Raw genomic sequence first — 14,586 nt, 5'->3', positions numbered from 1 at the left:
AAGGTGACAGGTACAGAGACAGCTGCCTTAAAATTCCCAAGAGAAGGGAGCATACCACACTGCCTTATTGTGGTTTCTGCAGGAAGGAGTGGGCAGAGCATGGTAGGTAAGTTTGAGCAATCTTAGGATGGGATAGTGTGAGCGATTTCAGTGGGCTCTGGGCTGTAGGGTGCTCTCTCATCGTCAGGTACCTGGTCGTGGCTGATTTAGGGCAGGGAAAGTATTGGCTTGGTGGAGGAGTTAAATAAAGGAGGCGTTTGGGAAATGGACTTTGGATTGGTTGGTTCGCGTGAAAGGCAAGTTGTTTACTATCTCTAGGAATTCAGTATCCCTAGGAGGGCCATCTCCTGGCCCCAGGTCAAAGCATCATAAAATATAGAGGAAAAAAACATGATTAATACAGTCATTTTCCAATGTTGAGCCAAGCTTGCAGGCCTAGGATAAATCCCATTTGGTCATGGTATATAACTTCTTAAAATATGTCTGTTGCTGGATTCAGTTTGCTAATAATTTGTTGAGGATTCTTGTATCCATATTCATAAGAGATATTGGTCTGTGGTTTTATTTTCTTTTGATGTCTTTGTCTGAATTTGGTATCAGGGTAATACTGGCTTCATAAAAATAAGTTGGGGAGTGTTCCGTCTTTTTCGGAAGAGTTTATGAAGAATTGGTATCAGTTCTATAAGTTTTTGGTAGAATTCAGCAATCAAGCCATCCAGACTTTTCTTTGTGCATAGTTCTTTCCTTCCTTCCTTCCTTCTTCCTTCCTTCTTCCTTCCTTCCTCCCCCTCTCCCTCTACTACTGCAATCTCTTTACTTGTTATCGGTCTATTCAGGTTGTCTGTTTCCTCTTGTCAGTCAGAGTAGTTCGCATCTTTCTAAGAATTTGTCCGTTCATCTAAATTATCTAATTTGTTGGTACTCAGTTACTCGTAGTATTCCTTTATAATCCTTCCTTTGCTTCTTTAATCATAGTTTCCTTTAGTTCTGTGAATATGTTCATAAAGATTTAAAGTCTTTTTCCAGCATCTGGTCACTCTCAAGGATAGTTTCTGTTGCCTGCTTTTTTCCAGTGTGTGGGTCTTACTTTCCTGTTTCTTTGCATGCCTCATAATTTTTTACTGAAAATTGGTCATTTTAGATATATTGTAGCAAGTCTGGGTACTGCTCCCCCACCCCTCCGTAGTTTATTATTGTTATTTGCATAGTTGTTTGCTTAGTGACTGGCCGGATTATTTTAGTGAAGTCTGTCCCAGCCCCACCCCTGCCTTTGTTGTTGCTCCTCAGGAAGGCACAGCTTTGGGGATGCCCTGGGCAACCTGGATAGCAGTGGTCTCGGTAGGGCTCCCTTCCTCTCTTGACCACACCAAGCTGTGAAACTCCACTCATTGCTTGCTCATTGCTCAGTTCTCTACAAACTAGTTCAGTCAAATTCTGATTCCTTTGAAAGGAATAGTTTCTGAGATCAGTGATACTTTTTCTGACCCCAGGTGGGTTCCTCCCAGCTATCTTATTCCCCGGTCTCCCCCTTGCAAACTAGAGGGCTTGTAATTTAAGCTGTATCTTGATTCTCCCAGTTGCCTTTCAACACAACCTTCCCTTTTTTTTTTTTGAGGAAGATCAGCCCTGAGCTAACTGCTGCCAATCCTCCTCTCCTCTTTTTGCTGAGGAAGACTGGCCCTGAGCTAACATCGTTGTCCATCTTCCTCCCCTTTATATATGGGACACCTACCACAGCATGGCTTTTGCCAAGCGGTGTCATGTCCATACCCGGGATCCGAACCAGTGAACCCCAGGCCGCTGAAGCAGAACGTGCACACTTAACCACTGTGCCACCAGGCCGGCCCCCACAACCTCCTCTTTCTTGAGAGTGCCCTTAGGACTGGAGTTCCCTAAGGGGGCAAATGCAGTCCGTTCCTTTGGGAAGAGACCAGGTGCTGTCCCTTCAGGTAAAATCTATAAGCCAGGGCTCTGGATTCAGGGGTGGGGACAGTGGCAAGCTGCTCTCTGAGTGACATCCCTGCTCCAGAAGCCCAGCATTTGGTGAATGTGAACAGCAGCCTGAGATCCTCTCAGCTTGTCTCTCCTGGCATGCGACCACCACCTCATGTGGGGCAAGGAGGATCAACACCCCAGTATTCTCAGCATAATGCCACCAAAGTGAGCCTCCGTTCCATGAGTGGGAACTGGGTAGAAGAGGGAATCCCAACCTCTCCCCCACACTCTCCTGGGACTGAGCCTCAATAACAGATAGATGGAGGCGGCATGAGAAATGCTGGTATCTTGCTCCTCCCAGGAAGAAAGTCCTCCCGCTGGGACTGGGGAGAGAGGGAGCCCTGGGTTCTGGCTCCAGTGGTCTCCACCTTGCTGAGCCAGCAGGGGAGAATGGGAATGAGGAGGAGGGTGGGAATGGTCGTGCTTCAAATACCACAGATTCTCCTTTTGTTACTGAAACCAAAGTGGGTTCCCTCCTGGTGAGTTGAATCAGACTCTCCATCAGAAGCAGTCGTCACACAAAGTGAGGTACGTCTGCAGCAAGTAGGCCATGAGGAGTCATTTTCAAAGTTGTGGCTCTCCAAGCAAAGGGAAGCAGGGACATTTATTTTGGATGGAGAATGAATATTCAAAAGGGAGAGGAGGGTATCCTCTTGCGCAGGCTCAGGTGGAAACATGCTTCCGCGTACACTGCAGGTTATGGTAACAAGGCCTAAGCTCCTCCTGGAGAGATCTTAGCATTAGAAATAAGGGTAATGTCATAGGTGTAGCTCTTGTGTGAGGCCTGGTCTGGTTCAGGGTGGTTGGTGATTTCATCTCCTTAACATGACAAAAGGAAAAAGAACAATTTGGAAAAACAATTAACTTCTTCTGAACCCACCCTCGAGTTCCTCAGGGCAATTAGTTTGGTGACAAAATCCCTTCTCTAGTTTTCTCCTGCTCCTCTTTCTTGAAGGGCACAGGTCAAAGGTCCATCTTCTGTAACTGCTTCCTGCTGGGTAGACGCATTGTCATAGGGACCAGCAGAGGAGCAGAATTTCCAGCTAATCTCAAGTAGGTTTGTGGGTCACACAGGAATGGCCGCAAGGTGTTCTAACAACCATGGGTAATTTTATAGCCTCGGTGCCTGTAGTGTATGTTTAGGATCTGGGCATGCTGTCCTTCCCTCCCCTCCAGATTCCACCAGCTCCTTTATAGTCTAGATACCGGGTTGCCCATTCTTCTCTGATGGACCTAGTCTTGCTACCCAGGAACATGCAACCTCTTTGTAAGCACGCCATGCCTAAGTGGTATGGGGTTGGCTGGGGCTCAGGCCAGAGCCTGGGGAGGATAGCCAGTCATTCAAAGGCTGACAGGTCATTGGGATTATTTTATCTTTATGTTGTTGCTAAAGCAAGAGTTTCAAGTCAGAGAGTAGTTTGCAGGAAAATTCAGCATCATCGATTGTCTTTGATGATCTCTTGATGTTCAGGCATGGGCATCTTTTTCACCTGTGTGTGGTAGATCCAAGGGGTGGCTCCTTCTAATTTTAGAGAAGAGTGAGTGATTAGTAACACCAAGTGAGACCCTACCCAAATAGGATTTAGCTGATCTTGGGGCGAACCACTTTTCCAAGTTTTAAGATGGACCCAATCTCCCAGCTCATATGGTTGGAGTTTGACCTCCCTAGGCAAAGGAACACAGAAGTTCCCATATTTATTGAGTGCATCTACCATTTGCTCAGATTGATTAGGTGTTTGATTTCCATAGAAACCTCTGGGTCTGGGTTTGTGAGCAAATCTGTGTCTTTATGGAATGGCTTCCCATAGGTCATTTCAAAGGGGCCAAGTGGGGCCGGCTCCATGGCCAAGTGGTTAAGTTCGCATGCTCTGCTGCGGCGGCCCAGGGTTCGGATCCTGGGCGTGGACATGGCACTGCTCATCAGGCCATGTTGAGGTGGCGTCCCACATCCCACGACTAGAAGGACGTGCAACTAAGATATACAACTGTGTACAGGGGGGTTTTGGGGAGATAAAAGCAGAAAGAAAAAAAAAAAGATTGGCAACAGTTGTTACCCAGGTGCCAATCTTTAAAAAAAAAAAAAGGGGGCCAAGCTTCAGTTTGCCTTTTGGAGGTGCCCTTATCTGAGGGCTCTTGGCAGTAATTTTAGCCATTTTTCCCTACGTCTCTTGGCACAATTTAGCCAAGGTTTTCTTTAAAGTTTGATTGGACCGCTCAGTTTTTCCAGACGATTGTGGTCTCCAGGCAGCTTGTAGCCTCCATTTAATTTTTAAAACTCTGGCTACTTCAGAATTTCTTTTTCTTTTTTGGGTTCATGATAGTTCTCATCATTGTGAAATTTCAGTTGTACATTATTTCTTGTCCGTCACCCCCCTTCACGCCCTGTGCCCACCCCCACCCTCTTCCCCTGGTAACCACTGAACTGTTCTCTTTGTCCGTGTGTTTGTTTGTCTTCCACATATGAGTGAAATCATATGGGTTTGTCTTTCTCAGTCTGGCTTATTCGACTTAGCATGATACCCTCCAGGTCCATCCGTGTTGTTGTAAATGGGATGATTTTGTCATTTTTTATGACTGAGTAGTATTTCATTGTATATATATATACACCACACCTTCTTTGTCTAATCATCCATGATGGGCACTTGGGTTGCTTCCATGTCTTGGCTATTGTGAATAGTGCTGCAATGAACATAGGGGTGTATATGTTACTTTGGATTGTTGATTTCAAGTTGTTTGGGTAGATACCCAGTAGTGGGATAGCTGGGTCATATGGCAGTTCTATTTTTAGCTTCTTGAGGAATCTCCATGCTGTTTCCCATTGTGGCGGAACCAGTTTGCACTCCCACCAGCAGTGGATGGGGGTTCCCTTCTCTCCACACCCTCTCCAACATTTGTTATTTTTAGTCTTAGTCATTATAGCCATTTTAACAGGCGTAAGGTGGTATCTTAGTGTAGTTTTGATTTGCATTTCCCTGATGATTAGTGATGTTGAACATCTTTTCACGTGTTTATTGGCCATCTGTATATCTTCTTTGGAAAAATGTCCGTTCATATCCTCTGCCCATGTTTTGATCAGCCTGTCAGTTGTGTGAGTTCCTTATATATTATGGAGATTAACCGCTTATCAGATATATGATTTGCAAATATTTTCTCCCAATTGGTAGGTTGTCTTTTTGTTTTGATCCTACTTTCTTTTGCGTTGCAGGAGCTCTTTAGTCTGACGAAGTCCCACTTGCTTATTTTTTCCTTTGTTTCCCTCGTCTGAGAAGACATGGTATTCAAAAAGATCCTTTTAAGTTCGACGTCACAGAGTGTACTATACTATCTTCCAGGAGTTTTATGGTTTCAGGACTTATCTTCAAGTTTTTAATCCATTTTTAGTTTATTTTTCTGTATGGCCTGAGATAGTGGTCTACTTTCATTCCTTTGCAAGTGGTTGTCCAGATTTCCCAGCATCGTTTATTGAAGAGACTATCTTTTCTCCATTGTTCTTAGCTCCTTTGTCGAAGATTAGCTGTCCATAGATGTGTGGTTTTATTTCTGGGCTTTCAGTTCTGTTCTATTGATCTGTGTGCCTCTTTTTGTACCAGTACCATGCTGTTTTGATCACTATGGCTTTGTAGTACATTTTGAAGTCAGGGATTGTGATGCCTCCAGCTGTGTTCTTTTTTCTCAGGATTGCTTTAGCAATTCGGGGTCTTTTGTTACCCCATATGAATTTTAGGATTCTTTGTTCTATTTCTGTGAAGAATGTCATTGGGATTCTGACTGGGATTGTGTTGAATCTGTAGATTGTTTTGGGTAGTATGGACATTTTAACTGTGTTTATTCTTCCGATCCACATGCATGGAATCTCTTTCCATTTCTTTATGTCATCATCTATTTCTTTCAATAATGTCTTATAGTTTTCATTGTATAAGTCCTCCATCTCCTTAGTTAAATTTATTCCTAGATATTTTATTCTTTTTGCTGCAATTGTAATGGAATTGTACTCTTGAGTTCTCTTTCTGTAAGTTTGTTATTAGAGTATAGAAATGCAACCGATTTTCCTAAGTTGATTTTGTACCTTGCAACTTTACTGTAATTGTTAATTATTTCTAATGGTTTTCCAATGGATTCTTTAGGGTTTTCTATATATAGGATTATGTCGTCTGCAAACAGGGAGAGTTTCACTTCTTTCCTCCCTATTTGGATTCCTTTTATTCCTTTCTCTTGCCTAATTGCTCTGGCCAAAAACTCCAGGACTGTGTTGAATAAGAGTGGTGATAGTGGGCACCCTTGTCTTGTTCCTGTTCTCAGAGGGATGGCGTTCAGTTTTTGCCCTTTGAGTATGATGTTGGCTGTGAGTTTGTCATATATGGCGTTTATTATGTTGAGGTAATTTCCTTCTATCCACATTTTGTTAAGATTTTTTTTTATCGTAAATGGCTGTTGCATCTTGTCAAATTCTTAACTTCAGAGGTTATTTTCTTTTTTAGAGATTTTATGTTTCCTTCTCCCCAAAGCCCCCCAGTACATAGTTGTATATATTTTAGTTGTAGGTCCTTCTAGCTGTGGTACGTGGGAAGCTGCCTTGGCATGGCCTGATGAGTGGTGCTAGGTCCACGCCCAGGATTTAAACCAGTGAAACCCTGGGCTGCCGAAGCAGAGCAATCAAACTTCGGCCACAGGGCCAGCCCAGAGGTTATTTTTGATATAAAGTCAGGCCCATTATCACTCTGAATTGATCAAGGCGACCCAAAACAGGGAATTGTGTTTTTTTAACAACACTTTTGTTACCTCATTCACTCTTTCTGACCTACAAGGAAAGGCTTCAATCCATCCAGTAAATTTCACAAACACCAAAAGGTATTTGTATTCCCTGGGGCCGTCCGCATGACAGTAAAATCAACTTGCAGTGTCTGCCCATTAAGTTCCCCGAATTCGAGTCACTTGGGCCAGGGCAGATGTGGGAGGTCTGGTTTGCACATTATTCTGCTGGCAAGAAACGCATTGTCCAGTTATTTCTTCAATAAATTCCTTTATACCTGGGGTGCTTGTGACCTTCATCAGCCAAAGGTATAGTTCTCTTTTCCATAATGGGTAGAATCATGAGCACTCTTAAGGATCCCCCGAGCTGTTTGTTTGGGGACTTACATCTTCCCTCGTTGGTTTATCATCCAGCCCTTGACTATTGGGGACCACTGGTAACCCTGTGTAGTGGCTTCCCTTACTTCATCAGGGGAATACACTGGTGTCAACGTGTAGAAGGGTAGAGTGGGAATTCATGGCAATCGGAGAAGCTCTGCTGATATAGCAGCCCTTTTTGCAGCTGCATCTGCCAAGTTATTCCCTTTTATGGCCTCTGAGTGCCCCCCTTTGATGGCCTTTACGATGGACACAGCTACTCCCTTGGGGCCCTGTATTTCTTCTAGCAGTTTAAGGATCTCTGGCCTGTGTTTAATTTCATTACTGCTGCCGTTAAGTCCTCTTTCTTTCCAAATGGCTCCATGAGCGTGAACTACAGAGAAAGCATAGTTAAGAGTTCTGCAAACCATGCTTCCTCTGTATTAGGCAATGGTTTGTTCTGGAGATCTCTGCGTCTAGAGTAAACCTGGTCAATCACTTCCGGGCAAGCATGGCTAACAGGCCCATTGAATCAAGGAGCAGGGTAGCTGGGTAAGGTATGACAGGATTTTAAAGAAATCTGAGGGCAATCTAGCAGCATAGCTTGATATTGTAGTATTCTATTCTGGGATAGCCAGAGATGTCCTTTAGTCTCTGGTAGGCTAGAGCCTTGATGGGGGATCCACCGTCATAGGTGGGCCCATCATCAGTTTTTCTGCTTTCTTGATTAAGAGGCAGGTGGCAGCTACAGCTCTCAAGCTTGGGGGCCATCCTTTCACCACAGGGTCTAGCCGCTTTGAGAAATAGGCTACCGCTCTTTTTAGGGGGCCCAACATTTGGGTTAGCACTCCGATAGCTGCTCCCTGTCTTTCGTGAACATAGAGGTCAAATGTTTTGCTCAGGTCTGGTAAGGCTAGTGCAGGCACTTCCATTAGCAAGTTGTTTTTTTCTTTCCTCCCCAAAGCCCCAGTACATAGTTGTATATCCTCATTGTAAGTCCTTCTAGTTCTCTATGTGGAATGCCACCACAACATGGCCTTGGTGAGGATCAAGGGTGCCCCAGGGAGAGAAGCCCAAGGCGTCCTGCAAAACATACTGATCTGTATCATCCTCTGGGAAGCATAGGACTCCTGACCTGATCCAACCTGATTCATATCCAAAGTTATAGGACCACTCGATAACCAGACCCCACCTGCACTGACACCATTTTAATGACTTTTTAAAATGATCTTTCCTTTGTCCAGTAAAAAATAACTCACATACTTATGCCTTATAAATTTAGCCCTACGCTCAACCCATTGCAGCTCTTACTGCCCACGGGTCCCGTCCCCATGCCTGCAGCTCTTACTGCCCACGGGTCCTGACCTCATGCTGTTCTCTGAATAAAGGAGCACTACTGATGTGGGCTCGGTGAGCCAAGGAGTCGAAAGAAAGGTTTCTTGGACTCTCAAGGTCTGGCAGTAGTGCTCTTTTATTCAGAGAATAGCATGGAGCAGCATGGGGACAGGACCCACGGGTAATGAAAAGCTGCAGTGGGTTGAGGGTAGGGCTAAATTTATAAGGCATAGGTATGTGAGTTATTTCTTTACAAGACCAAGGAAAGATCATGAAAAAATCATTAAAATGGGATCAGTGCAGGTGGGGTCTGGTTATCGGGCGGTCCTATACCTTTGGAGAGGAATCAGGTGGGATCAGGTCAGGACTCCTGTGCTTCCCAGGGGATGACAGAGATCAGTATGTAGCGCAGGATGCCTTGGGCTTCTCTCTCTGGGGCAGCCCTGATCCTCATCACTGGTGTATCCTGTAATAGGGCCATAAGCTCAACTCCCCAATTTTTGGGGACTTGGATCTCTATTTTGTCTTGTTCCCAGCTTATTGAGGTCTCTAACTTAGATAGCACGTCCTTCCCTAGAGGGGGACAGGGCATTCTGGTGCATACAGTTTTGATCCTATTTCACAGGTCAAGGGCTCCAGAGACCTTTTGGTCTCTCCTTTTCCTGATACCTGTTTTATGTCACACTTTCCTTTAGAAAGCTTTCTCTTCTGGGGCATTCAATATGGAGAATGTGGCTCCAATATGGAGCAAGAATTCAACATGTTCTTCTCCTACTGCCAGGGTCACTCAGGGCTCCTACAGCCAACTGGGGAGCCCCACAGCCCCATCACATCTCATCTGTATGCTAACTGATTAGTCCCCAACTTTGTTGGTGGCTTTCTGGTGCTTCGCTGGGAGCCAGAGTCACTAACCCATGTCACCTTCCTTCTCTTCCTCAGGTTACCTTGAGTAGACTGGAGGGCCACAGCTAACAGGGCAGCTTGTGTTTTCATCATGTCTTCTTTTTTTTTTTTTTTTTGAGGAAGATTAGCCCTGAGCTAACTGCTGCCAATCCTCCTCTTTTTGCTGAGGAAGACTGGCCCTGAGCTAACATCCGTGCCCATCTTCCTCTACTTTATATGTGGGACGCCTACCACAGCATGACGTGCCAAGCAGTACCACGTCCACACCCGGGATCTGAACCGGCGAACCCCGGGCCGCGGAGAAGCGGAACGTGTGAACTTAACTGCTGCCCCACCGGGCGGCCCCCATGTCTTCTTTTTCATTCTTAGTTACATCCCGGTTGTTGAACACCCTAAATGCAGCCTCTACTAATTGTGCAAGATTACTATCAGGACCTATGGCCAACTTTTGGAGTTTCCTATGGATGTCTGGAGCACTTTGAGATATGAAATAGGTATTAAGGGGCTGGCCCAGTGGTGCAGCGGTTAAGTGCCCACGTTCCATTTTGGTGGCCTGGGGTTCGCCGGTTCGGATCCTGGGTGCGGACATGGCACTGCTTGGCAAGCCATGCTGTGGTAGGCGTCCCATGTATAAAGTAGAGGAAGATGGGCACACATGTCAGCTCAGGGCCAGTCTTCCTGAGCAAAAACAGGAGGACTGGCAGCAGTTAGCTCAGGGCTAATCTTCCTCAAAAAAAAAAAGAAAAGAAAAGAAATAGGTATTAAGAGTCACTGTACTGCCCTGGGCCTGGGGATCCCAGTTTGTGAATCACCTGAGGCAGTCCCACAATCTCTGAAAAAAAGCAGAGGGGTTTTCCTCAGGGCCCTGTTGGACCTCTCTTAATTTAGACCACTTAATGGGTGGCTGGCTTACTATTTGCTATTTGCATGGCTTTCAAAAGCAGACCCCGAAAATGTCCTAGCTTTTCTTGATCATCAAGGTCATTGAGATGACATCCAGGGTCAGTCTCTGACACAGCCTGTTCACTAGGCCTGCGGATGTCCGACCCTGGGTCATGTTCACCCTCTGCTTGTTCTCTACCTTTTAACGGAACAGCTGACTTCTCCTCGGCTGTAAAGAGTATAGTTGACGGGCTTTGAGTATCTACCCAGGTTGGATCATGTGTGGCGGGTTTATGAACTCTTCTGGGTCCGTCCTCAATCCTTTACTGTGTGCCTTCCAATTACATAGATTAGAGGTGGAAAAGGGGATGTGCACGTTAGTAAGTCTCCCCACACTGTCAGGCACCTGTCTTAGGACCTACATCCCACGTTTGTAACTGGTTCCTAATCTCGTTGTACTGTCTGGCAGAGGAAGGTGAAGGGTCTTGGTTGTTGGAGAGTCAATTCCCTGTAGAGGGATTGCTTGCTGGTGGTGGTGGGGACAGGAAATGGTTTGGACCTGTTATGGCCTCCGGAGTCCCATGTTTCCCTGATTTGGAGGAGCAGGTCCTCCTCGTAATATGGGAAGTATTTTTGAAGTCTTAGATTCAACCTTCAACCCTTCATTTAGACATAGTGCCATGAAGCACCGGACATAAGGGATTTCTTCCCGTTTCTTGGTTCTTTTGCAAAATAGATCCAGTTGTAGTATGGGGTTAACACTTAGGGGCCCATATTCTGGCCATCTTTCCCCATCTTCCCGTGAATACTGCGGCCAGGCTCAGTTACAGAAAAGCATCATTTGCTCTCGGGTCAATGGGGAGTACCTGAAGGCCTTCTAGCTCTGGAGGGTGCAGCGCAAGGGGCTTTCCTCTGGCTTGGAGCTTGCTCCCCCGTATTCTAGCGTCTTTTCTTATGGTCTGTTTCCAACCTCCCAGGAGCAACTTGTAACGGTTAGTGGTGACGCAGACACCACAAGGTTTTGCCCAGAGGGGGTTTAGCACCCTAGTAGCCTGAAACTAGACCCGGGCTGAGTAACTAAATCCTGATAGAGAGGGCAAGGGGAAAAAAGGACACCTAGGAGTCCAGAAAAGCCAGACTTTGGAAAAACAAGATTCATTTTGAGTCCTCAACAAAAACAAACAAACACAAAACGGACTCAGCAACTCCAGAGGTGGTTTAACCCCATCTAAGAGGACCCCTCCTCTGATCACAGGTGCAACACAAAGACAGATTCAGTGACTTTGTGGGAGGGTGGGGGGGGGGGTGCCTCGAACCCCCACCTCGTCACTCCAGAGGAGACTTGAACCCAGTTAATGACTAGTCAACAGGGATTGCTCCTGTTCGTCAGAACAGAGCAGCACTCCTTCTGGAGTGGCCCGGTCATGCAATCCTTCCAACCAGAGGGAACCCTCACTTCCCTGAGCCAGGCTACCCCCAGGTGAGGACTTGAACCTGGAAGCCAGGCTCCAACCAGCAAACTTTTTGAGAAAACTTAAAGAAAGAACTCTTACAGCCATGCTGTAGGCTTGGCGCCCCTCTCCTCCATTGAGAGTGCCCACAAGCAAAGCACTCAGTGCGGCTGCTGGGTCTCCCGAGGGGGCAGCTATGTCAAGCCAGCAGCATAAGCACCACAAAGGGGTAAGCCCCACGTTGGGCACCGGATTTGTTACCAAAACCAAAGCGGGTTCCCTCCTGGCGAGTTAAATCAGACTTTCCACCAGAAGGAGTTGTCTCACAAAGTAAAGTGTACTTGCGGTGTAGGAGAGGAAGACATTTCCTCTACCCTCTCTGGGTTCTTCTGGCCGGAGAATGAATTAAATTCACATGAGAGAGAATAACAGGAGAAAATTAAACAAAGCTTTATAACATGTATACGTGGGAGAGGAAAGCTGAGCAACTCGCCAAAATGGCTGAAGCCACCATCTTAAATATCATCTTCAGCTAAAGACAAAGGAGGATGTTGGGGTGGGGGGAGTCAGTTACAGGAGGTTACCAGACAAGCACAGTAAACAGGAATAAGATTATTATGCAGATTTAAGTCCTTGCATTCTGTATTGATAGGAGTTTCTAGAGATAAGGTCATCTCCTTTCTTATTCCTGGTAGAGAGGGAGATATCTTTACAGATGGAGATTTCCTTTATAATGTAAATGTTTCTTAACAAAGGGTAAGCAAGTTCCACTCCTCAGAGCCTCCTTCCCTGTCCGAGTTTATTAAAAGTAACCAGCCCCAAATAATCCTCATGCCAAAGAGACATATCTTGGGGTGGCCAATTCCCGGCCCCCACAGTGGCAAATAAGAGAAGATGAGGAATCATTTCTGGAGTCATGGTGTCCCCGAACAAAGGGAAGCAGGGACATTTATTTTGGATGGGGAATGAATATTTCAAAGGGAGAAGTAAGTATCCTCTCGCGCAGGCTCAGGTGGAAACATGCTTCCACACACATTGCAGATTATGGTAACAAGGCCTAAGCTCCTCCTGGAGATATCTTAGCATTAGAAATAAGGCAAAGGTCACAGACTTTAGCTCTCTGGTGAGACTGGGTCTGGTTCAGGGTGGTTAGTGACTGCATCTCCTTAACATAAGAAAAGGAAAAAAGCCATTTGGAAAAACAGTTAACTTCTTCCGAACCCACCCTTGAGCTCCTCAGGGCAATTAGTCAGTGACACTTTACCAAATTTTGATAGATTTTCTTGAATAGCTATTTCTTTATTGGCTGTTTCCCCTTAGGACAGAGGCTTTACATGGCTGTTTTTTCATTTTCATTTTTTTATTGACAATTTTCACCGGTTTCAGCAGGGCATAAGACAGTGTTGCTCCTTGTGTTGTCTTGCTGGGAGTGGATCGCCTCCTTCACGGCTGTAGTTTTTGCTATCAGTGTAGCTGGCTGTTAGATGCGCTGTTCTCAGAAAGTTAATACAACTAGAGACAAGCCTTTCAAAAATTCTGAGGGAGCATAAGAGCAACTGCTGTCATAACAGCTGCTGAGAATAACATAATTAGAGAACAACGAGAATGAATGGTAAGTTCCTGGCTTAATTTCTTACTAGGCATAAAGACTTGCAAAACAATTGGATGACAGAGAAAAGCGATATTGATTGACTCTGAATTTGTGATTTGACTGTAGAGAGAGAAGAATTCTGGGAGCAAGTGTGTGATTTCCATGCATTCCGGGACCACCACCACTATACAAGACCCTAAGAATCCAGAGCATGTGAAGACATTTACTTTTGACCTGGCCTATTGGTCTCACAGTGGATTTCAAATGGATAAAGATGGTGTGTTTATTTCAGCTGATCCTAGTGGTAAATTTGCAGGCCAGGTAAATTTCTTTATAATACTACTTCAAAGCAACTATTCTTTTTCTTTTTTTATCAAGTGTTAATGGTATAACAGTACAATAATTTGTTATGCAAGCACACTACAATAGATGCTTCCATATTAAAGTCTGATTTTAAATTTATCCCTTTTTCATGCTAAACATGAGGTCTAAAAGTGCAACTATTGCCTATATAATTTTTTAGACACTCAAATCAGTTGATTTCCCAAAGTACTGACATTTTGAAAAAGGAATGTCAGTGAAGTCAATTATATTTTGTCTCTCTGAGACAAGCAAAATAAGAAAACTTGTGAGGCACTCAGCATTTGGGAACTTGTGTTTATCGAATATTTGTCAGGTGCCATCCACTGTTCTGCCTTAAAGTTGCTCACGAATTGGTGTGGGGAGACAGCCAAATAAGTGCATTCAAATGTTACACATTCTGTGATAAGAATATGTATGGAATACAATGGGGTACAAAGGAGACGTGGTCATTTCAATGACCCTTAAGCTTCTTAGATCTGTGGGTTTATAGTTTTCATCAAATTTGGCAAAATTTCAACCATCATTTCTTCAAGTAGTTTTTGTTCCCCCCATTCCTTCTGTGACTCCAATGACCTGTGTGCTTAGATGACCCCACTGGTCCCTGAGGCTCTGATCATCCCCCCAACGCTTTCTCTCTGTTCTCCTTGTCTGACTGCTTGCCTCTAAAAATTCAGCCCAAAGATTATAACCTTATTAAACCACCCCTAAAAATACCCTCTGCCAATATTTCTGACTTCACAAACTCACTGAAAGGATCTCATGGACCCCAGAATGCACTTTCAGAACCTCCATCCTAGAACTATAATAAAAAACATCAATCAAATAGAATATAACTAATGAGTCAATTGAGGGAAATGGAATTATGAAAAACTCAATCCAAAATATGGCAGGAAAAGAGGGGGGAAAAACCAAAGAGTACACGAGATAAGTAGAATGCAAATAGCAAGATAGTAGATTTAA

At 44.9% G+C, this 14,586-nt stretch overlaps 1 protein-coding gene across 2 annotated transcripts in view; it reads left to right on the top strand.

The window, feature by feature from the left end:
- KIF28 (kinesin family member 28) overlaps window positions 1-14,586 on the top strand; it is a 65,550-nt gene that overhangs the window by 2,101 nt on the left and 48,863 nt on the right. For both annotated transcript variants that reach the window (XM_014738011.3, XM_070255767.1), the window contains exon 2: window positions 13,390-13,584. In XM_014738011.3, coding sequence (XP_014593497.3) covers window positions 13,426-13,584 — 159 coding nt within the window. In that variant the 5' untranslated portion in view covers window positions 13,390-13,425. The remainder of the gene's footprint in view (window positions 1-13,389; window positions 13,585-14,586) is intronic.

This window comes from Equus caballus, chromosome 30 (assembly GCF_041296265.1).
Source record: "Equus caballus isolate H_3958 breed thoroughbred chromosome 30, TB-T2T, whole genome shotgun sequence".
Taxonomy (NCBI): Eukaryota; Metazoa; Chordata; class Mammalia; order Perissodactyla; family Equidae; genus Equus; species Equus caballus.
This window is presented reverse-complemented; position numbering and strand designations above follow the sequence as displayed.